We start from the raw sequence: 25,722 nt of genomic DNA, 5'->3' as shown, positions 1-25,722 counted from the left end.
AGCCTAGGCTGCTGGTCTCCTGCGAAAACAAACCCCCGCATACCTGGAGGGGGTGTAACAAAACACGCCTGACGCACACAAAGTCCACACCTGTTGTCAGGGCTTCCTTCAACCAGGAAAAAAAAACCTTTGTGAAAAGCCATCACCCAGAGCACACTCGGAGCGGCCGTTATCAGGCAGACTGCTGCCTGGCGCCTCCCCGCGAGTTCTCCTGGCACCTTGGCGCTAAGCTCCCCTGCAAGGACAATAGAGGTCATTGTAAATCCAGGCCGGATGCTCAGGGATGCTGCCCGAGCCACGAGCTCTTAAGGTCTCACCGGATTTTCTGGGCTTGTCAGTCTTCATTAGAGCTTGAAAGGGATGAAGGCAGCATCTTCCCGAAGAGAGCTCTGGTACCCACCCGAGCTGCGCACAGGCCCCGCAGCCCCTAAAAACCTTTCCTAAAAACGTCCTAAGGCGGCAGTACGGCAACGAGAACAGGCGTGTTAATTTGGCACGGCGGAAGTGCTCGGTTTGGCGTGCTAAAGGATTTCTAGGTGTTTACGGCTGCCTTAAAGCTACAAAAAAAACCTCATCGGGGGAGGAGCAAGGATGCCATTTTTAAATGGCTCTAATCAGCATCACGCCATATGGACCTGGTCAACGAATTATGCCCATAGAAAGATTGGCCTACTATCTCAAGGAATTAGCGCTGTTAATTCCCCTCTCTCGTTCAAATGTGCACATCTCGTTTATATCTGCATCTAAACTCACTGTAGAAGCAAAGTGAAATAATTAGCAAACCTGCTGTGCTCGGTGAGGGGGTGGGAGGCCTGAGGTGGGGGCGTCAAGAGGGTCAATGAATGACAGCAGGGAATTACTGTTTTAAGAGCAAAGGTCGTTTTTATATTTAGAACGAATACAAATCAGCCCCATGTCCCTCACATCAATACCGTGAACATTAAACACCCCACCATTGTGACCTTAAACATAAATCACCAATGCTAAAAGTGTCCTTGAATTCGGAGTAAAAGTTGCGACTGTTATCTTTTCAAATGTATTCCTGGAGCAAACCACCCTCATTATCACCCCCCCCCCTACTCAGGTGTGCAAAACCACCCTCATTATCACCCCCCCCTATTCAGGTGTGCAAAAACATAAACTGGCCTAAAACCTGAGGAATCCAGGCTCTTATAACAGGTCTCACTGAAGACACCAGAGCACATGGGACAGACAATAAGACACTGCACCAGTCCGACAGGTTTTCAACTTGGGTAAACATGAACAGGAATGTTCCAGTCCTCTAAAAAGGAAACAAAAACACAAAAACGCACACCGAAAGGCACCTCGATTGTGTGAACAAAGGGCTAGCTTCTTTTTCACAAGGTACAAGCGCTTTCGGTGTGATCCGCCACCATGTTTTGAGATGTGACTTGACAGTAAGTGGGCCCAATACGTGCCTTCACCACAGAGCCAGTTTAATTTGTACTGTGTGCCTAACGAACAAATAAATAAGACAGAGGTGCGCTTGGATACAGCCAGTGAGGTGGAACAGACGCTCCCTCTCGGTTTCTTTGGTTTGCACAGCACATGATAAGTGGCACCTGCCCCGGAGGTAAAACCTGACGCATCCCGGAACCCAATGGGCCTCCTTCAGATGCTTGTTAAATATGCCAACCCGGATGTGCTGTACTGCCTGCAGGAAGTACACTACAGAGCTCATTATACAATGCACCACCATTTACTTGCCTAACACTCGCAGGAGAACAGCAGCGTCAATCAGCAACTTAAGCTCGAACAACAACAAAAGGCAAAAAAAGACAAGGAAGCCATGCCTCCAGCGAATAACCTTTCCTGGAACATCAGAGCAATGCCTTATAACGAGGTACGCCTTCACTGACAGACCCATCCCACAACATTGCACAGCCAAGGCAGATGAAACAGTTGCGGGCTTTATAGATTTCGCAATACACTAGCTATGAGGCTGCTGTATCAGTACTTACAGCTGCCTCTACAAGGAAAAAAATTAGCACAACTATGAACTCTTTCCAGAAGGTACTCGCCAAATTCCCCCTTCAAAGTAAACTAGTAACAGCAACCACCACGAATGGGAGAACAATCATGTTGAAAAGTGCATAATCCAACCTTCAGTAGTGATTGAGCCATCCCTACTTTAGTTAGATCGAGTGACTAATTCGGTTTTCTCGTGTATCCCAAATTAGGTCTTAAATGTGGTAGAGAAAAAATACAGGCGCAAAAGCTTGTGGAAAAAAAAAATTAGGGTCAGGAAAACAGTTACTCCAACAGTCTGAAGAATGAACAGTTCAGTCGCTAATGAGGGCTGCACTACACAATTTTAAACTCAGGATTGCTATTCTCATAAGATATCAACTCCACAACCTTTTCAAACAATTTAAGTCTGAATCTAGAGTCCAGATAAGGAACAACTGCCCCTACTAAGTTCCCCTGAATACATTGCTCCACATGACTTTATCCTCGGCTTTGTTGGTGCGGTTTTGATTGCATGCATCTGTATTCCGCTTGATGTATAAATTGCAAAGCGCTCCGATACCCCCGGTGGTCATGTTCACGCAATAGAAAACTTTCAAAATTAAGAAATAAATAGCCTTTCAGAAATGGAAGGAATACTCCATCAACAAGGTTTTCCTATCAAATGGAAGAGAAACTATTTGAAGTTGGAAGACAATTTGGAGAGAAAAATGTCCCATGCTGGATCAAGTTTATATTTTCATACATCGTCGGTGCAACTGGCTTTATCCAATAGATGAAAGTTTTAGATGTGTATTTTTATACTACACCTTTTTTAACAAGTTTATCAGTGCTTCACGGGAACATATAAAATACCTTTTCATATTATTTTTAAATGGCTGTCCAGAGTAGACTGCATTGCTTAACAGGATTTCATTACATAGTTTGCTGGGAAAGTGCTGTTGGGGTGCTGAACTCAAGTTACCGCGCGTGGTTTCAAACATCATCCACTTTCCTCATGCTGGACCCTCCCACAGGCCATGGGGATGGACATCAAACAGCTGCACTAATCTCCCCCCAGTTGCCAGCAGGCAGTAAGATGGAACAGTGACAGCTCTCGCTCTATTACTGCGGCTGTCTCCAATGGGTCCCCCGGGATATCCTGGCATAAGCCTATTGCATTACCTCCCCTCGCCTTACGCTTGTCGCAACCTACAGCTTTCTCTAATTACCAACCTCAGTCTCATGCCACAAGCCCCCCACAACCCTCTTTAAAAACCCATCCCTCTGATCTTGGAAGTGACGTGCATTTTTAATAAGTGTGCAAAGGACGAAGGCCGAGAAAGCACGGTTCTAGAGTGAGGGACAAAGGCAGGCATTCATGCTGCTCTCTTCTGGCCTGCAGGAGCTGCTCTGTTCTGTGAAGGGCCCACGTCCTCTTTAGCTGAAGCAGTTACAGGCGAGGGGCTTCCTATTTTTAGGCTCCTGGATACAGAATAGCTACAGATGATGTGCACATTCAGCAGGGCCCTGCTGGACCGGCACATGCAAAGACTCGAGTTGCATGTCTCTGAAGGGAAGGTGCCAACCTTTCCACCGGCCCTGTTGCAATGCCCGTCCCTGTGGTGATAAAACGAGGCCTCTCTCTTGCACAGTCACGCACAGGCAAGGACACAGCCAAGAACACCAGGTCACCCGCCTATCAGGCTGGTGTGTCGACCTTTCTGGCATTTGCTGGTGGTTCTTTGTGTTTTTTGGTCAAGCCACGCCTTACCATCTACAGGAGGATTCTTTAAAATAAAAAAATAAAAATCTTAACTGTTAACTCTTAATTTGCGATAAAATCTAATTTCTCAAGTGCAATCAGAATGCCAATAAAGAAACCTAGCAGATGACGTTTTTTCTTTTTAAACACAGACCTTTTCTCATTTGAATGTCTGTTACGCCTACTCCTAAGTGGTCCTTTCAATAAAAACAGGCACCTAATTAAAGAAAAATGTACCAAAAAGTATTTGAATACGTAATACTGATTCAAGAAAAAATATAAGATCCACTTCCCTTATAGATTAAAAAGCTTGCTTAGTTAAGATAACGGTGAAACATTTCAATGCTCTCTTTGGCAGGTTTAAAAATAATACCAGCAGTCTTACGCAGGCTTTTCTGTATAGTCTATTTATAACTTTGATAAAACATATTTAGTATGTTCATCAGGTGATTCTTTCACCTTTGATGAAAAACAGGTTAGCATGACAAATTATCCTTAAAACATACTACAAATGTACAGACCCTCCAAAATCCCTCAACTATATGTATTCATTTTTCACATCAACAGAAGCTCAGACATTAACCCCTTGCATGCTTCGGACGGCCCCCGGCTGTCATACGTCACGGTGGGCGTGTCCGGAGGATGGCCAGGGGCCGTCCAAATCCCACCCACTATTTAAATTGCCTGCACAGGGCGAAAATGTGCACAGCACGCAAGGGGTTAAAATGAACCATGTGTATGAAATCAGAACTAGAGAGATTTCAGGTAAAACATTTTATGCAGCAAGGTTATAAGACACCTTCAGTGTTACAACTGCATACGCATTCGTCTTTAAACTGCTTGCTGTCTTAGCCATGTCTGCTCTCACCTCACCAGCTGCTGCAGTAAACTGTTATTTCCAAATTACTTTCACCAAGTGCTTTACATAAAGTTTTAATATGTGAATAATGTACAGAAACTAAACCCGTACACATATTAATAGGAATTATTAAAGGCTGAGCTAACCATGCCATGACTGGAACATGCATCTTGTAGATGACTCAGACTTCCACAGTAGTGTTCAACAGGGAGCTATTACGTAACTTCCCATGATTCATCGAATTTACATAACATCGTTGATGTACTCTATCAGTCAAATTTCCTCAACTATACATTCTTTTGCTACTCTTACATGCTCTTCTCAGCAAAATGACAAGCATTAGAATACTGGGATAAAGGGGATGCAGCAGCTTAAATTAATGCCAGGCTTTAGTACAACAGGCGGGCAACAGCTGGCCAAACTAATCATTCAGTCTCTACCTGGACCTAAGAAAATGCTACCTGTAGAATGTATGTGGAGTGCCCATTTGGCTCCCCTAAAATCTCCCCAACAACAACAGTGGCCCGATGTACAAAACAATTGCCACTGGCAAATCATACATTCTTAAAGCAAGGCAAATAAGACAGAGACCACATCGACAGCAATCTTAAGCAAACAATATAGAGCAAGAGAGAAAAGCAGGCAGGTGTACAGAATGCGGACGAAAATCCCTTTTGTGCAGTAAATTAACAGGTCACAACATAAGTAAAAGTCATTTCTGGTCAGTTGTAAAAGGGAAAAGTGTACAGGCCGATAAACAGTCGCAGGGGGACTGTCAGACCCTGCTGGATGAAGGGGTCAAATCTAGAAGATCATAGACTCCATTCGACTCAACAATGCTAAGGATTCATACAAGATCGAAATATGAAAAGATTGTAAGAGTTCCTAAAAGGCCAGCATACAATTGAACCATTGATCCAACCTAGACTGCCATTTTACCCAGATGAAGGACTTGTACTGATCTGACTATCATGGCTTTCCTTCTAAACCTAGATTTTTTAATCAATCCTATATAAGTGAGAAGAAAGGGATAGGGTTGTCAAAGAAGCCGACTTAACTGCAGAAGTCAAGTAAAAAATATAAAGCTCATTATTAATCCAACAGTCAGCCTGCCTTTAATGGAATTATAACCAGTTTATAGCCTCATTCACACCCCGAAAGCAAAGCATCACACCAGAAAATCACACTTTTAACACTTGCACATTGACACACTTCACATAGTTCGGCAACTTACATCAGAAACACAAACCAAAGTGGTCGTTTAAAATGTACAGAAACTCCCCCCCCCCCCCGTGTCGAATACAAGGGATATCACTCATAAAACTCCCCTGCCTCACTAAACTGACCCGTGACAGATTCCCGGTCCACACATCGCTATCTCATGCAGCTTCAAAACACAAGATCAGAGTCCAGTTCCATCCTATGTGAATCATTTAACAAGAGACACTTTGTGCTTTAGTTTCTGCAACAGTGCCAAGTGGACATTGGGCACAAATTGTATGCATCTGACAAATGAGATCGGCTTGTATTCTCTCTGCTGCTGCAAAAAGAATTTTTTTTGGAAAAAAGCAAGTTGTTTAAATAAAAATTATATTACAGCCGTATAGCCCACTGCTCTAACCAGAGTTATAGGTCCGAGCTGTTGGCTCGTCTCTATAAAAAGGTAGTGGGCCTTGAACCACCGGTATAACCTGAGACATAAGGGCTATAAGTTTATTAGAACATTTCATCTACTGAAAGCAGAATGTTCACAATTAAAGAGGGAGAAACACATACAGAGACATTGAAATGTTTGATCAGAAGACCTATACTAGCCAGTTTTATTCCTCACCAAATTCACTGTCTTAGATGATGCTCTTAACATTCCAATCGTTTTACAGATGTTCTAATTTAAGTAGCCATTTTCTTTTAAATATTTGGTTGTGAGGTATTGTGTAAAGTTAGTTTACACACTCCACGCATTCCTGTTGGCAATGATATGTAATCCAGCACATTCCTCTACCTTCTATACTTTGAAGATCTAGGGATGTAGTGACGCGCTTACAAAGAAATGAAGGTAGCAGAAGTTCCAGCCCAGGTACTGATTTGCTTCTCCATTGAGACAAAAGCCAACTGAAGTTTCCAGATGTGCCAAATTTGTGGGGTGGCTTTTGTAATGAAGAGTGAGCTAATACGTGGATACCGAACACCCAGCTGAAGATGGCTTACATCACCAAACTCATTTCACAAATTTAAAAGCACTAATCATTGCTGACAATGCCCCATAAGCCTTAGTAGACGGTGCCCCATAAGCTTTAACATCTGCTAATTGTCCATGTCCACATTCAAAAAGGTTTAAGGTGGCCATCCATGGAACTCTAAAGACAAACATCACTTTTACTTAAACCTTTGCCCACATATCTATCAATATCTTGGGCAGTTAAATGTTAATAGTCAAGGTCAATGACAGATTATTAGGGATTCACCCCAGAACATGAGGAGATGAGGCTTAACTGTAAAATTACATATTTTTCTGTTGAGTTTAAATGGAAGGCTTGTAAAGTTTCTCAACTGCAGATTATCCCACCATCGCAGCCTTCTCTAATAGCAATTACCTGAAACCTACCTTCCCATCATTATTTTATTTCCACGTCAGATTTTGTAAACCCCAAATTTAAATGACACACACTCTGGTTCTGATGTCAACATGTGTGAACTGTGATTTTGGACCTGATGGTGTACACATTTAAACGTTTTATGTCAGAATATCATTAGCAAAGTTATTGTCTAACAGAAAGATTGTGTCCTAAACATAATTTAGAAAAATATTGCCAGTTTGTGAGTAGACTTTCAATCAACTCCAATGTTAACAAAAACATTATACCCATTGAAGTTAACGAGATTTAGGACAACATTTCTCTCAAACTATATTTTAGTTACGAAATTCGGGTACCTTATCATTTAAGCACACAAAAGGCCACGTACTTAAGGGCTGTACATAGGTCTACCTGCTGCAAAACAAACACATGCTACAGCAGACCATGCAAACCCGAACGCGCACATACACCTCTGTGTTTGCTGTCAACTGTTACACAGGCAAAGGCTCAGGGAAAAAGAACTTGAGCACAACCACAGCAGTTACCAATGAGAAGTTGTCAGTTATGCACACTGCCGTTGGCCTGTGACTCACAATTAGTCAAGCAAGTTAGAAGCATTTCAAGAATAGCATGACTTCCTCTAAAAAAATCACATTGCTTGATTTACACATCATTCTTTTTTTTAGAAAAGCTTTAACTTCAAGCTTTCAGCAGCAAAGTAGGTATAGACCAGAACATAGTGCTCCTAATATTATCTGACAAAAATATAGTGTCCTACATATTGTTAACAAAAATATTGCTCCATGGGAAGTAATGACAGACCATCTACTCCCAATGGTTTTGTAAATGATATTTAGGCCACAATATTTATGTCAGACAATAATTTTATAGATATTGTGACAGACAACCGTATATTGCAGATACCTTGCAAATTCAGTCCTTTAAATAGTGCTTAATAACAGGATAGGGGAAGGAGGTTGGCCATGTCTCATAAATCAAAGAGACTCAAGTCAACAACCGCTTTGGTTTCAATAATCCACTTTTTAAAAGCCTTTGACATTTAAATAAAGCATAACATTATTCTGTGATGGGCCTTTGAGCATGCCATCTTCTTTAGGTATGAAGTACCTGATGCAACTTAGCCAAGGATACCCCTTTGTGTTATTTTTCACTTTCAAGCTTCATGGTAAATGCCAAGGAGAGGATGACATTGCGTTGATTGCCCTGTTGAGATTACACACCTACAATCTATCCGTATTTACAAAAAAGATATTGCAACAGGGCTGATCCTAGAGAGTTTAAATACATTTTTTTAAACGCATCCTTCTCGTGGACATGTTAATAAAGGTATTTGGAAAAAAAATATTGGAGAGTCCAAAACACATGCACTTCCTTGAGCCTCTTTTTTTGTAATTAAAACCTAGGAAAGATTTAGAAAGTTCTTTGGGAAATCTTGGTACCTACTCCTGGACATAGACAAGTCTAGCAGCACGGACTCTCTCTAAGACATATGCAGTAGGGTCTATGGGCTACATTGACTGGGAGAAACCACACAGATCTTTCCGTGGAAGAAAAAAAAAAACCAAAGGCCATAATTCCCCGGCCTACCAAAAATACACGTTAAAACTTCATTAATCCAAATTAAGTAGAGCCATGCAGTCTTATCCAGTCTTATCCAGTCGTCCTTTACCTTAGCGATGCATCTGGATGAGTTTCCATGTGGGTCTCTAGACCAAACTTGCAAGGGAACTCCTTAAAGCACACTGGACAGTGGAAGACTTCTTCTTCTATCTTCTTGGGGAGCTCAATGGGTTGGATGTCTTCTACCACCTTCCAGAAAAGAAGGACACCACAGGTGTTAGCCCACTTCTGTAACAGTGTGTGGAGTTACTAGAAGCCATACCACATATTTAGGAGACAGTGCTCCACAACTCCCTTGCTCAAATGCACCATTATCAGTTCAAGGTGAACAGCTGCCTAGTACATATATTACACAACCACAATATTATTAGACTACACAGTTGTAATCTATGATGAAGAAAAAAAGCCAGGAATTTCTCACTCATTAGTGTACTCATTAGTAGTCTCTCTAAAATGTATTCTTCCGAGAGCTAATGGGTGCAAGAATTCCTGCAAGTCAACATTATTGGCTTTACATCTTGGAACGCATTATAGAAACATATAAGGTTCTTTACACAGTACATTTGGTTAAAAGACTGGAAGATCTGAAGCTATTAATACATTTAACACATGGTGAAGTGATTCTAGCTAACCCTTCCAATTAATTACCAAGCAGCATTAAAAAAAAATAATTATCAATTTAGTGGGCGAAGGGAGATAAGAGTTTAAAGCAACTTGCGGTACAAACATAACCAAAAACACTGATATGAACTAAACAAGGAATATTAGAGAAAATAATGGTCTTCAATTTTTTTACAAAGTAAACACTAAGAGATGATGGACGGAGGGCTGAAAATTTCAAAGACACTCACCCCCAGTCACATATTTGAGTTGAATCCATCATCATTCTTTAGCTCACTTCACCACACCAGTTCAGACACAGCTATATGCAAATCAGTCTTGACCCTGTGCCTCATGGGAACAGTCCAGACCGAACTGCCAAGCCATGTCTTTCCTGGACCGGAAACAAGCATCCTGGAACCGGTTTCGGGGTAACACCCTTCAACAGCCAGGCTAACTTGAATTCAGTGGCAAAGTGAGCAAGGAACCCACGTCTGGCCCTACCCAGCCAACTTAGGGCGAACAAAGCAAACACAAGGAAATGATGGACGGAGCGCTGAAACTTTTCAGACACTCTCCTTGTTTGCATTAAGTTGGCAGGGTATGCCCAGACGTGGGTCCCTTGCTCACTTTGCCACTGGATTCACGCTAGCCTGGCTGATGGGGGTGGTTAGCCCGAAACCAGTCCCAGGATGCTTGTTTTTGATCCAGGGAAGGCATGGCTTGGCAGTTCGGGCTGGACTGTTCCCATGAGGCACAGGGTCAAGACTGATTTGCATGTAGCTGTTTATGAACTGGGGTGGCGAAGTGACCTAAAGAACGATGATGGATTCAACTCAGATCTGTGACTGGAGGTGAGTGTCTGAAAAGTTTCAGCGATCCGTCCATCATCTGCTTGTGTTTGCTTACTTTTTTTAGCCTCTTGAGATCTTGTGAACTGTAGAGCTTACCCCATGCAGAACATTTTTCCTATAGAAATCACTGTACGTGAAAACAACTGACACGCAGTACGCAGAGGTAGAATAAAGCTACGGTATTCCATGTGCCATCACAGGTAATAATAATGGTCTACATATATGCACATTAGTCTGCGTGTGTGAATATCATTGTAACAGTAACTAACATATTTAGAAAAACTAAAATCAAGCCAAGCACATACAAGGAAACGGGCTACAGTAGAACCAGGAAATATGGCTTGTTTTTATCACTGCATTGATCATTCACAATTACTTTTTTTGCAGGGCTAGGTTCATCCTTCTCCATCTCTGCGTCAAGACTCAGCTTACGCTTGGTTGGAAGCCTTCGGCGTTTCGGGGGAGATGGTGGGCTGGCACTCACAGGAACACCGGGATCCTTCTCATGTATCTTCATGTGCCTGGGCGAAAGTGAGGTTGGGGTGAGATGAGCAAGTAATACTTTGATCACGCATGAAAATTCAACCTTGCAGCCAATGTAAAACTTAGATACAATTATGGTCTTGTCCAACATGTAATCCATGTCACCAATATTTAAAGCACGATAAAATATCCGTAATCGGTCACAAACTAATTTGCTTAAAGATGATGAGTAATTGAAATTCACATGCTTGCAAGAGACACAATATTTTTACTCCACTTACTCTTCTATAGGCCTCATCAGAAACCAATCAAGTTAGTCATCTGGGGCCTTATCATACATTGTGCCCCCCTGCTTTCTGCCCCTCTCGACAGAATGGTACTACTGAAGGAGCCGCAGACTGTATTATGGACGCAGGCGCAGAGGCAAACATGCCTTTAGGATGCGCACTGAAAGTGAACCACAAAAAGGTGGCAAACTTTCAGTGCACAGCGTAAAAGCAGCCCCCTGGATGGGAGACAGGAGATACTATGGATCCCCCCCGACACTCCCCCCTGCATGCACCCATTACCTTTGTGTGTTTGATGTATGTACCGCCTTAAGTGGGCATGGGTATATGCAAAAATATGACCACCTTGCCTGCTGTGCCACTGGAACCTAGCTACACCCAACAGAAGTGCCGCAATCAGGGTAAAACCAGTCTTGTGTTGCTTGTGTTCTGGATCGGAGAGGGCCTCGCTTGGCGATTTGGGCTGGACTGTTCCTATTGAAGCAGGTTTAAGACTGATTTGCATATGGCTGGGTCTAATTTGAAGTGGCATGGTGGGCAAAGGGACGATGGGCTGGAATGCTACCCGAGTGAATGCTACTGGTTAGACTTATTGCATACTTCTTCCCATTACCTTTTGTGTGTTTGATTTACAACCAATGGTCAGCGCATGCTGCCTCTGACAATCTCCATGCTTGCCAGAACTCCTAGAAAATCCCAGGAAAGGCAAATGGAAAAGGTTACTTACTTAAACAACATTTGTTTAAGCTGGACTGTTGATTCAGATGCATTATTTTTCCATCAACTGGATAAGCTCAGAAAAGCCTCTTGATTACATATACTAAAGGGCTTTTGGTGTTGACAGTAGGACTCATGATGACATTGACTTTAAGTCCACAATGCCCCAAAACATATCCAAAATATTCACATCCCAAATTATTTAATTTCATTTGAAAGCAGAGAGCTGCAAAGACCAAGAACCACTAAAAGGCAGAATAATGAACAGCATGTGAATCTAGAACAGGTTAATTGTGTTGTAATTGCATTTATATAGCGCTTACAACCCCATACTAGGCGTCAAAGGGCTTTTTCGGCGAATAGCACGCTACTACTGTACCCATTAAGGATTAGTGGTGAATTAGTATAGTGAAAAAGGAAAGAAATTTGATTGGTGGATGTGTTAGTCAGTTATTTGGATTGAGAAGGATAGCGGAGGGATAGAATAGGGAAAAAGGTTTAGATTTATATAGCACTTGCTACCCCTTGCACAGTTTTGGAACACTTTTTTGGCTAGTAGCACGCTACTCTGGAACCCATAAAGGATTAGTGGTGAATTAAAATAGTAAAATGTGAAATTAATGTAAGTGGTAGACATGTTAGTCTGTTATTTGGATTGAAAAGGATAGTGGAGAGATGTTTTGGAGCTCATAACAGTAGAAGGAGGCTTGGGATGACGATGAGTAAAAGGGAGTTGGAGGGGGAAGAGTCAGAGGTAAGGGTTCAGGAAGGCTTGTTTGGGGGGATCGGAATAGTAAAAGAAGTAGGAGATGATGCAACGATGGGTAGAGTAGGGAAGAGCCTAGAAAGGATTATTTTGGGGATCATAGTAGTGGTATGGGATTTGGGATGAATGAGAGAGTGGAAGAAGAGGATATATAGATAGAGGTATAGGGTGAGAAATAGAGTAGTGCACTGGAAAGAGTAGTAGAAAGATGTTTGAGATGAGTCAGAGAGTTGAGGTAGAGGATATATTGAGAAAGGTACAGGGTGAGAAATAGGGTAGAGCATTGGATATGCTGAATTAGATGAAATGTAATAAATATGTAGATCCATAAGTACATAAAAGGTATATAGATGCATAAAGGAAGTAGTATATGTTGATTAAAGATGCATTAAATAAACTCTGGCTTTCAAGTGTGTACATTAAGATGTATGATTACATTTTGAAAGCATTTCAAGTGTTATAGCAACGAACCTAACTTGCAGAACATTCCTTAAAAAATTACTGAATCACAAAATTGGGTTTTGAAACGCATTGCAAATTGCTATTTGGCAGGAGCATGTTTAAAGCATCCCTTCCAAAAAGTGATTTGTTATGGTATGTATAGATGTTTTGTGACCATAATCCAGTTGCAAATCATTCACAAATTACCGACTTCCAAGTTGGGATGATGCAAAACCTAATGGACCCAGGAATAGGAAAATGTCAATGGATAAAGGATCTTTTAAAAGACGTCTTGGAAAGAGGACTAAATTAGCAGACTAAAAGACCAACTAAATGTAAGAGCAAACATCAAGTATAAGAGTGGGGAATGAAACACTATCACATGCTGATTTACCGGCTATAAAAAGAGTAACAGAAAACCAAACTGCAAATATTTATTGAGCAAATTTTACTGAATGAGAATGTGCCGCTGTATTCAGAGTTTTAAAAAAACGTTTGTCAAATCCTGAAAACTCATAATTGTAGGTGGCTCTTCGATCCACGCTCAACTTAGATGCTGGTGACAGCAGTTACTACAGGCAGCTAATTAACGGGACCCTTCACAAGCTGCAACGACAAACTACAGGGGATCAGCCAGAGAAAAATAACGCCAGGACTAGGAAATTACTATTTTGAGGTTCCCTCTGAGCAAATGTCTTCGCGAGTAAGAAACAACTCAGCCAACAGCACAACAGTTAATTTTAGGAAAGAAAAATAGCTCCATCACTACAGTGGAAGCTGTATTTCAGTACTGGTGCTGAAAGAAAGGGCAATATCCAGACAGTCAGTACTGGAGGGAAACGACCGCTCACCATGTGGAGGTTAGCTCCTCATTAAAGAGGAGACTCTAAGAAAGTAACTGATACTTCCAGACATGTATGTCGATGCCCACCAGGACCACGAACAAAAAAAAAAGAGAGTAAAGACTACAATTCTGGACCCAACCACTAAATGGTAGAATACTGCACTGCATAGTGAATCCAGAAAGATTCATGCAGCAAAACTGATACTACTAGACATGCAAAGAGGGGGTCAATGTGGACATTACCCAATGTATTGTCTACTGAGTTCCAGAAGACTCGTGCAGCTCTACCAAGATAGTATTTCTTAGCATGTGAGTAAAATATCCAGCATACTGTTGTTAGCGTCTTGGAGTTTCTGATGAATATAAGCTGCTGCTACTATTGTGCACATGAAACTATAAATATATTCTTACATATGGATGCAGTCTTATCATGCTATATGCAAATAAAAACGCAAATACGTCCACTGACAGTGTGTAGTGTTCACATTCCATTTTTCATTGAATAATGGATTTTGGTGGCTGGTAGGGTTACCAAAAAGTGAGAATCTGAATGAAGCACATCTTGCTGGAGCATACAACTGCAATTCAGTCAACGAGCTGTATTTTTTATAGAGGGGTTTGAAAATTAACTGTAAATCGAGCAACACATAAAAACGTTAAAGTTATTACATGTTAGCAAAAAAGTGATTAGAGCAACAAAATGATTAGAAATTGTCATTTTTATTTCCCGCTTTCATAGTAATTTAGCGCCATTTATGTCATGTGTTCACAAATAAAACACGAAAAGGTGGAGGGCTCTAAACAATGTTAAGCAGTTGTCCTTCCGTTTTCATTAGTCCGTGGCCTCATAGCCTCTAGCTGGCCGTGTTGAAGGTTCCATCAGGTGTGCATCCACTAGATAGAAGTCACTGTTTAGACATCAACCATGTTAAGCTCATGCATAGGAGATGAAAGCAATGTTTTGATCCCGCCTAAAAATGCATGCATCCTTCCCCCAAAAGGTATGAGGTTCCTCACCCTTAATGCCAAAGAAGCTCAAATCTTGGCATAAATGGACACATTCATTCCCCAGTTCTCACGGACGCTAAGTAACTTGCATTATTCATTGAGTTACCTCTCATTTAAAACACGTCACAGAAATAAAACATTTAGACCGCCTAGAACCAGGTCTCACTTCTAAATCTAACTGAACCCTATTGCAGAGGAAGAGGTTCCAGAAACTCTGTTCAAGTCTTAACCCTTTTCCTCCCTGATGACTCAGATCAAGGGCATACTGCATTGTGAAGCTTAACTCAAAGGCTTGAAGATGTATTGCAACAATATCCACATGCTGACAAACTAGCCGCCTTCCTAAGCCTACATAATTGTCTAGTACTTATATATTACATGTAATGCAGTATCAACTGGTGCAGCAGCCATCCTAGGCCAAAACTAAGGCCTCGCTCCTAGGAAGAAAAAGGCAAGACTAGAAATCAAGAAAGACAAGAGCAAGTGATAAGCCTTATCAATTTTTAGATCCAGTATCTGTAACAACGTCGCGTAATTTTTCAGACTCGCTACAACACTTCTGGACTTCAGAAAAGAGCAAAAGGCTCCTCTCATAAAAGCGCCCTCCAGCGATATATGACAAAATGCACCTTAAAACCAGTTTTTCCTCTACAATGGATGGACCCTACAAAGGAGAACCTCATCAGTCATCAGACCCTCTCGACTCCACGGCTTATAAGTTCAACAAAGAAGAAACTCTGCCCACTCTACCGATGGTACGCAATTCTGAGTGTCTTTTGGATTCCCGCACAACTACAACTTCTCCCCTCCCCATTACACGAGTTACACCAATTTGTTGCTTTATTAGGTCTACGCTTTAAATGCGCACAAGGCTCAATCATTAGTGTGATGATTACCAAGTCATGTTTTGTTATAAGATTTGTATTCCCACCAACATTACCTGTAGAGAGCCAGTAATGGATATTGAAAGCAGACTGATTTCTCATACTCCTGAAATCAACCTTTTTCCACACATGCTTTAGCACCAACCTGTCACGGTCCATGCAGGTAACAGTGGTATGGCCGCGTTGGGGAGGGTGGGGTGGGGGGTGGGGGGGTCCGAGGGCCGATGCCAAGTGAAAAAATGTGCATCGTCTCTCGAAATCCCCCCCCCCAACGCGGCCCCACCGATGTTACCTGCACGGACCACGGCTGGCACCAACACTTTGCTTAGTCGAGGTCCGCTTTACTCCGGTTTACTTTTGACGTTTTATAAACAAACATAAAATTGGAATTAGAGGCAAAAATGGACTAACCGGCCTGCTCAATTTCCTGGCTGCTGCAATGCCAAGGACTATACAAATTCTCCAGGTGAGTTTTTGGTCTAGAAGCAACGGCTTAATCTCCTCCCTTCACTTTTTAAATTAAATCTTTGCATTGGATTCTACCGGCTGCCCTAAATATACAATGACCTAGCCAACAAGATAGCTAGGTATGGATAGGTGTGGACTTTTATGGTTTAATATACTGTAAATCATTAGCGTGAGGATTCTGAAGTTGGGTTGATGTTTAATGTTTATATTTTAAAATGCTGTGGCCACCTAACCTGCCCTCTCCTCTGGCTGCTACCGCACCATCTCCTTTAATGTAATACTAGATTTACATCACCTGTATGTACACATTGTGCAGACATGGTAATACCCTGTGATTGCATATCAGATACACTAATGACAGGAAGGCTCTTTTTATGCTCTTTTTTTTTAACTGTTTGTTCATTGCAGAAGATTGTGACTGATGAAAATTAACACCTGCAAAGAGCTACTTTCTTGAGCACCGTCTTCAATCCACTTTGTGTGTATCTCAGAGTCACCGTACGATTTCAAAAGTCTGTTTAGATAACAATTTCACTGTGAAAGGTCCCAAATAGATGCTTTTCTAAAAGCACAGAAAAAGTTAGCCCTAGGTGCTACCTGTTGCTTTTACCTGTGATGTTAAGCCTGTAGGCGAACCCGCTCCCTTACTGACACCACAGTTGATGTATGCAGGGTGTATGGTGTGTTTCAGGTTGAAAGCGGTGGGGAAGGGTGGATATTTTTATGTGGAGGATGACAAGATCTAAAACCACAATATGTCTCACTGTGGGTAGTAGACTAGGTGTTTGGGCTAGGTGATTAAGCCAAATCATGCACCGACTAGGCATAAAAGCAAAAAATAAGACATTCTCTCTTTACACCACCTTTGCAGGCGTGTGCATTATTCCAGTTTACCTGCAGCTCTGCAAAGATTTTGTGAACACTGTAAGATTATTTTCACCAAAGACATTATTTACACTTGTGATGAAACCCAGAAAACACATACAGATTTCTTCTCAGCACGTTTACCTTGTGTATTTTTTGTACACTGGCACTATGTAGGGGTAAAAAACATTAACTGTTTTCTACGAAGTATCGAATGCAGACCTATTCAGTTAATATTAGACCGGTACATGAGCAGCATAAATGAGTTGGGAAAGTTCTCATTTTCAAGAAAATTAGCTTCTTCACAGTGTAGTCTTTAATTCGTTCCTGGTATAATCCTAAATACAGACACTTAAAATTCACCAGGTGCAGTGTGTCCCTTGGAGTCCTCTCATGCTCCGCATTGTCAGAGGTTAAGAGCCAAGATGCCACGTTTCCACCTAAAATGGCTATGGAATGAAGGCTACAGTATTTACATTTTTCCTGTGATTTCTTCAAAAGAAAATCTGCAGGTAAGTGCAGCGTACAGAAAGATACGTAGTGAACTATGGAAAACTCCAAAAACAACAAGGTGATCGATGGGACTGGGATTCAGGCACGAGGGGTTACCAGTGGCTGAGATTGATTCAATCATTCCATCCATCATTTTTTTTTATTCTTCCCTGTGATTACCTGAATGCGACGGGAATGGTCAAACCAGGGGCTCATTTTGCATAAGAACCAAGCAGGACCCGAGTGAAGACACCCAAATAGGACAGAAACTGCCTTGGGTTGCTTGGGTTCCGGTTCAGAGAACACCTGGCTTTGCAGTTCGGGCTGGATTGTACCAACAGAAGTAGAAACAAGGCCAATTTGCATATGGCTGGGTTTAATCTGAGGCAGCATGGTGGGCAAAAATTAAAGAAATGGAGTGGGTTCGGCCCTTAGTAATTACCAGTGGCTGAGATTAATTCAATCATTCCACCCCTAACTTTTTTGTATTCTTAATGAAAAACAGCAATGAAAGCAATGTTTCTTTATAAAAAAAATGCTATGTCAAACAGCACCCATTATCAAGTGAAAATAACCCTTGTTGATATAAGACTGCTACCACAGCTTTTCTAACTCTGTGTTCTTGAAAACAACAAAAATCAGATGTTGCTCCAGTAACTATCACAAACATTTCTGTGCCATGACAGAAATGAAAAAAAGAAAAATACTTTCCTACCAAATAAAACAAAAGTAAAGCTTATAAATCATTTGAAATGAGTGAGTGATTTGAACACAAAGAAAAGAATAAACCAGTTGTTTTAATGAAGCAAACCGAGTTTGTGATATTTTTGCTAATTATGTGAAAACATACACACAAAACCACCCGACTTCACCTCAAACACACACCCATGTTTTACATTTGAACAGTGTGCGAAATAGATTTTATTCACTTATTATGGAAACGGAAAAAAACGTGTGCAACTGTGTGCCCCAAGTTTTACCACTCGCTCTATTCTGTGTATTGGAATTAGTTGAACAGTGTAGATTTGGAGGTCAGCTCCAGCCATGCACAAGCTACGGTGACACGATAACCCACCTCAACCATGCACTTTCAGCGCTGACAGGATGCAGTCCTAGAATGAACGATTGTTCCCCAAGTTCAAAGAGCACCTTTCCAAGCTGCGGACCCCCACCCAGAACTCCACCAGCACTATCACCCCTGACGTCGCAGCCCCCACCTACAACACCTCTACCCCCAGCACCCCAGTAAATGGCCCACCTGCTGTTAACGCCCTCCACTCCCCAAGGACAGTCACAAATATCTCCACCTCATATACTAGCCACCCCTCTAACATGACCCCTCTTATCCCCACTCATACCCCCTCCATCCCTCTCCCCCCTGACATAACAACTCCCACCCACAACACGCTACCATCTGAACATGCCACCGCCCGGAGTTTATCCACCCCCCCTCCCATCCCCCCCACGGCAGACCCCTCTCCCTCCCCAGCTCCCTCCCCACTCCCACCCACGAGTCGCTCACACCTGACACAACAACTCTCACCCACAACACGCCACCTTCTACACACACCACCACTCGGAGTTTATCCACCCCCCTTCCCATCCCCCCCACGGAAGACACCTCTCCCTCCCCAGCTCCCTCCCCACTCCCACCCACGACACTACCACCCTCCCAACAAAAGATACAGAACATACCGCCTCCATTACCTTAGCATCCCCCTATCTCCCACCTCCTATTCTCAGCCCTCACTACCCTCCGGTCTCCCCCACTGTCTTCAGCCTTCACTCACTCTTCTACTCACCGGCACCGTCTCCCACTGACGTCACTATCTATGCTTCCCACCCACCGCCTACCTCACCTACTTCACCCACACCCCTCGCCCACAAACACGCCCACACTTTGAATGCCATCCCATTCATTAGCACCGCAGAACCTTCCAACAACGCTAGTATACCCCCCCCTCGATACCCTGCCCGCTTTCCAGCTCACTACTCAACCATTCACCAATGGCTCTCACCACCAACCCCATCCCCAATGCACCTCCTGACCTGACTTTATCCACCCTCCAACAAGTCAAAGAGGATATTCTACAAATCAAAAAAGATGTCCACGCAATCAAAGACCTTCTCTCCTAACAGCCCAGTTTACCTCCCACCATCACACTACCCTACAAACGACGCACCCTCCCTACATACCCTCGCCTCCGACGACACCCGCGCTGGCCGACTATCCCCGTTCGCAATGACTCCCACCGCCCCCGTCGTGTCCTCAACCCATTGTCGGACCGCGACCTATGCTCTCTCCTACGCTCTTATGGCCCAGGTCCGGTAAAACACATATCCAACACACACATCCCCATACCCACAATTCTTACAAACCCTCTGAGGCTCCCAACACTCAACAACAGAGGTTCCGTCCCTAACAACCTCAGAAAAGTTCCCCTCACACTAGAAAGCTCGACCACCCTTCTCTCTCCCAAACTCATATGCATCCTTTTAAACTGCAGATCGGCCCAGAGACACTCCTCCGACATCGCTGATCTCGTCTCAGCTATGGATTTGGACCTAGCCATTCTAACGAAAACGTGGCTCACTGAAGCCTCCACCCCGATTATGGACATACTAGTCCCCCCCAATTATCACATCATTAGGTTGGACAGGTCTCCTGGCAAGACGGGCGGGGGAATTGCATGCATTTTTAGGAGCAACCTCTCCGTTACTAAAGTCACCTCCCCCTCCCTTTCTTCCTGTGAACTCCTCTGCCTCGACATCACCAGCGAGAGCAAACAAGTTTGTGCTTTACATCTCATCTATCACCCGCCTGGTGACAATCTCATATTCACCCAACAACTCATGGACATGATCACTTCCAATGCCGGTCGGCAGACCACCCAAGTCTACCTGGGTGACTTCAATCTCAGCTGGAACGATCAGAAAGACACAGTGGTGAATAGTCTCAAAACTTTCCTTAATGCGCTTGAATTCACCCAAATATGCGATAGACGAACACATGACAAAGGTTCGATACTCGATCTCATCATTGCCAAAGAGAACTCTACACAACTGGAGGCGATTCGACCCTGCGATTGGTCAGATCACCACATTATCAACTTCTTTATCAATGAAAAAGTTAAACCTAACCCGGCTCAACCAATCAAATCCAAAACATGGAAAAGGGACATGAAGAATCTTAACCCCTCTACCCTGCCTCTCAACATCGGCAATCTCCTCCTTCCCCCTTCAGGTGCCTCGGATGTTCAATCACTGAGTGACCACTACCTTGACTCTATGAACACAATAGTCAATGAAGTCGCCCCTCTGCAACTGAAGAGAGTCTCCACCAAAATTTCTAACCCCTGGTATGATGATAGACTCAATGACGACAGGCGTACTATGCGAATGGCAGAGCGCACCTGGAGATCGGACCCTTCAGCACTGCACCTCAAAAGCCTTAAGAACAAGAGAAATGCCTACTTCAGGAAAATAAAGCGCACAAAGTCGGACTTCTTTAGCCGCCAGTTGGACCAAGCAAAAAACAGGTCAAGAAAGCTGTTCGAACTAATCAAGACCCAAACAAAGGCACAACCCTTACAATCAAACAGCACAACAAGCGACACCCCACACTGTGAAGCCTTCTCTGCTTTCTTTAAGCTAAAGACTGACAACATAAGAAATGACCTCATCATGGATGTAAGCCGATTCCCCAACCACACCAGAATGGCTAACACTCAACCTAAAAACAAGGCATCTTGGCAGTACTTCGATACCTATTCGGAAGAAGCAATACACAAACTGCTCTGCACCCTGAAGCCCTCTAATCACCTCACAGACCCTCTACCTGCTAATGCTGTAAAAGACTTCATCCCCTTGCTCCTCCCTCTCTGGACCAAAATCATCAACAGCTCCTTGCAACAAGGAATCATTCCAGACTCCCTCAAGGTGGGGCAAGTCACGCCCATACTCAAGAAACCTACAGCTGATCCGTCTGACCTAAACAATTACCGGCCCATCACCAATATCCCCACCCTGGCCAAACTGCTGGAGAAATGTGTCCAACTCCAACTAACAAAACACATTGACCAATTTGACCTCCTCAACCCTCATCTATCAGGCTTCCGTGCGAAACATAGCACGGAAACAGCTATGACACACATAATTGATGACGCCCTCCAAATTCTTGATCGCAATGAGTCCTGCCTCCTCATCCTTCTTGACCTCTCGTCAGCATTTGACACGGTCAAACATGAGAACTTGCTGGAGCTGCTAAGCACTAGAATGGGTCTATCGGGAACTGTTCTCAAATGTTTTTCGTCCTTCCTTCACAACCGGTCTCAGATGTTCAAGATCGACAATGTGCTATCTACACCTGTGCCTGCAGATCTAAGTGTTCCACAAGGATCCTCCCTCTCCCCCACACTGTTCAACCTCGTCATGGAACCGCTCGCCACCTTGCTCCAAGCTTCCAATGTCCAATTCCATATGTACGCCGACGACACACAACTTTACCTAAAGCTACAATCCCCGGAAGATATCAAACATCTGAATTCCACGCTTATTAACACTCAATCTTGGCTGGCCGATAATCACCCCAAACTAAATGCTCTGAAAACTGAGTTCCTACTCATCTCACCCCCGACGAAAATTTCCACCACCCAAACCTGGCTCAACAACCTAACAGCACTCAATGTCCAACCTACCATCGTGGACTCGGCGAAATCCCTAGGCATCACACTCGACGCCAAGCTCAACATGCAGCAGCACGTTAGCAAAGCCACAAAAACAGCTAATTTCCAAATCAACACACTGAGGAAAATTAAACCCTTCCTCCCTGCCGAAGACTTCCAAACTGCTGTTCAAGCTTTAGTCATCCCTCGAATAGACTACGGAATTGTGGCCCTCAGCGGACTCCCGCTATCCACAACAGCACCCTTAAGAGCCGCCCTGAACGCTGCCGCGAGACTCATTACTGGCTCAAGAAAGCATTCGCATATATCCCCAGACTTAAAGTCTCTAAAATGGCTGCCTTTTGAAGCCAGAATACAGCTAAAAATTGCAGTTATGACACACGCGGCCGTGCACCACAATGCACCCAACTACCTCGCTCAAAAGTTGTCTATATCAGGAGGTTCGAGATCCAATAGGAGTACAAAAAATCTACTCCTGAAACCTCGTAGATTCCGGAAAGAGAAAACATACAAGCGCTCCTTCTCAGGAATGGCACCCAGGATCTGGAATGCGCTCCCTCCTGAAACCAGGCTTATCTCCTCCACTGCACTCTTCAAGAAAGAGGTGAAAACCATCCTTCTGGCCAAGATCTCCTGAACCTTATAGGTGTTGGATCAGAGACTTTGCATTGCTTTGTATCACTGTTCACCCTGTCCTTTGGCACTATACTTCTACTGGATGGGGGCACTACTACGCTACTCTCTTGCTACCGACCAATATATGATACACGTTGGTTTACTGATCCACTCTCCCGATGCCCCCACTCATTATTCTCTCTATACTAAAACATTGGTATAAGCCATCCACACACCCTAGGTGTACCTGAACACCTCTGTAGTGGGATAAATGACTTGTGCTGTCTTTTATTACTTCTTTACCTGACTGTATATTGATATGTTTTATGTATGTTATTATTATCCTTGTTATTACCATGTTATTGACTATTATACTGCTCCCATTATCTCTGTTGATTCCTACTGCCCCTACCCTGTCTTTGTGAAGCGCTCTGATATCTGTAAGGATCCTGTTCGCGCTATATAAAACTTTGAATAAATAAATAAATAAAATAAACGAGGGAGGACTCATCAAGTGGCACTAACATATAAGTCTATGCATTATTCGGGAAACAAATGATTAACTCTCGAGCCTAAATTTTGTGAAACTGGTTTTGTTAAAATATTAGGAAACGGGAAGAATATGCCATTTTACAAAACGCAAAGACATTGTTGTATTAGAATGACATTCTGAACATTCAGTCACACTGATTCGTAACCAGAGGTGAACTGTGTCCGTGCTGGCACCTTGCTGTGATCGTACACTGGTACTGAAAGTCTAGGGAGACCCATCTCTCCAGAAGGCATGTAATGTGAGCATCTTTCAATGAATTGTTCTGTCTTCCATGTTCACTTACAGGATCAGCAACAGGAACTGCAGGTCTGAAGCCAAGCGTCATTTAGGAAAATGATGTGGGGTGCAGGGGAGTAGCTTCTATTTGTGCAGCAGGTGCAGTGGCACCGGGGTACAGAGGGGCCTACTAAACCCTGATTATTGCTGGGTCTCACAGTTAAAAGAGCGTGAGGGTCCCATTTTCTCTTGTACTATGGCCAATGGCATACTGGCTACGCCACTGGTGGGGTAATGTAAGGAACAAAACAGCCCGTTTTCCTTTCTCTGCTATTGGGACCAGATTTGATGTTCCTCTGGTACTCTTGCTGGTGGCGCCCTAGGCAGCCGCCTAGTGCCTTCACGAGTCAATGCCACCGACTCTGGCTATACCAAACAATTCATCATTTAAAAAAACTGCTTCCAAAAGAGGCTTCGACTCCAAATGTTTCTTCTCTTAAAGACCCATACAAGTGAGCACGTTAACGTGAGCGCTCATCCCAGCTCATTGTCTCAGTGGCCCTCAGTGCAGCTGAAACAACACAAACTTTCCCGACCGCCGCCTGATGCTCCTGTGCTACTTACGGAAAAAGACGAACAACTAGCCTTCCTCTAAATGGAGATATCATTTTACAAACTGTTTTGCTGAAGCGAAAAAATACCTTATTTACGTGTAAACAGATTCAGAAAAATACATTGACGAAACAGGGTCACACTGTTTGCCAGTTTAAGCACGCTCACTGAAACAGGTCGAGCAGGTTGCGCCTGGGTATTTTTTTTTCTTTTTTGTTCGCTGGGGAAATGTATTTCAGAGGAAACAAGCATCCAACACAATGCAAAGAACCAGCAGTGCAGCAGGAAAATGACACCGTCCTGCCAAGAATTGTCATTTTTCGCTTTTTTTCTTTAGAGAAGGAGGCCTCCCTGGGTGTTTGTCTTCAGCTGCTCTCGGGGTTTGCACTGGGACAGGCCCGACGCAGCCCCATTGTTCCAGCACAGCCAGGAGACGAGCACTAAATGGAAACATTTGTGGACATCTTGCAGCCTGGGCAGGGGAGCTGTGTCAGGGATGCTGCGCTGCATCCTGCAGACATTTCCCTCGCTGTCTCCACCCCCGTTTCCTGCCCGGCGCAGGCACCGACATGTGGAAAGGCGGGAGGGAGCGAGTGCTTTCCATTCGCCATTCGTCTCTCACAGCTGAAAAGTCCGCCTGGTACTTCCAGAGGCCCCTTCAGCTATTTCAAGTTCGAACTCATTAAAATGTTCTTAACCCATCTCCCCGTGGGAGATAAATATGGGGGGAAAACTGATCAACAAAAACAGCCAGGCGCTCTCCTCAGAATGTGCTGCGCCATGGCGCCAGGAATGCGCGGGGATTTTTGCGCACGGATACCTTTGTCAGAGGCGACCTGCGCGCGCACTAGACATTCCTGGGCTTGCAACGCCCAGGACCTGAAGCGCTCAGTGCCACGAAGCAAGCAGCAATGAAAGGACGTCTAGCGTACCAATGTGGTCTCAGTTACTGGGGGCAGTGCTTTAAGTGCGATGAAAAAACCTGCGGGCTCTCTCAAAGGGGCGTGACCAATGTAATTAAGGGCGTGGCTTAAAAAGGTAGGCTAAAAATCTGTGCCACTCTACTGGTATTTTGCTGCTCTGTCATTGCATCCAGATCTATAATAAATCACACCTTTAACAAGCAAGGACTATTGGCTATGTCAATGATTGTTAGTTGCATGAGATAAAAAAGCAGCAATTATGGCCTCGTTGTATAGAATACTGAAAATGCTTCAGTTCTAAAATGATGAGACTGTGAAAGAACCATAACCAGTCTCTTTGAAGTTATATCACAGGCAGTAAAGAGTGGAACTGAGGCAGAGTTCAGATAGTTTCTCTCTCTGAGAATGAGGGCAAAAATGGAGAGCCCGATTGGGACCCGTTTCAGCATCTGCTTTTTAGAACTGCAGGTGCAGAGAACCGACAGGACCCGGCCCACTTAAAGCCCTGTCTGGGTGAATGATGGTTTGTCTGGCTTTAAAGCAAGGGGACCAAGCCGACGACACTCAAACAACGCTTCATGTTAACAGTTCAACCTTTATT

At 43.5% G+C, this 25,722-nt stretch overlaps 1 protein-coding gene across 8 annotated transcripts in view; it reads right to left on the bottom strand.

Moving 5' to 3' along the window:
- The window catches only part of RREB1 (ras responsive element binding protein 1), a 181,847-nt gene that overhangs the window by 26,854 nt on the left and 129,271 nt on the right, over window positions 1-25,722 (bottom strand). For all 8 annotated transcript variants that reach the window (XM_078688063.1, XM_078688058.1, XM_078688065.1 and 5 more), the window contains 2 exons: window positions 10,640-10,784; window positions 8,859-8,998 (listed from right to left, as the gene is read on the bottom strand). In XM_078688063.1, coding sequence (XP_078544189.1) covers window positions 8,859-8,998; window positions 10,640-10,784 — 285 coding nt within the window. The remainder of the gene's footprint in view (window positions 1-8,858; window positions 8,999-10,639; window positions 10,785-25,722) is intronic.

This window comes from Lissotriton helveticus, chromosome 4_1 (assembly GCF_964261635.1).
Source record: "Lissotriton helveticus chromosome 4_1, aLisHel1.1, whole genome shotgun sequence".
NCBI lineage: Eukaryota > Metazoa > Chordata > Amphibia > Caudata > Salamandridae > Lissotriton > Lissotriton helveticus.
This window is presented reverse-complemented; position numbering and strand designations above follow the sequence as displayed.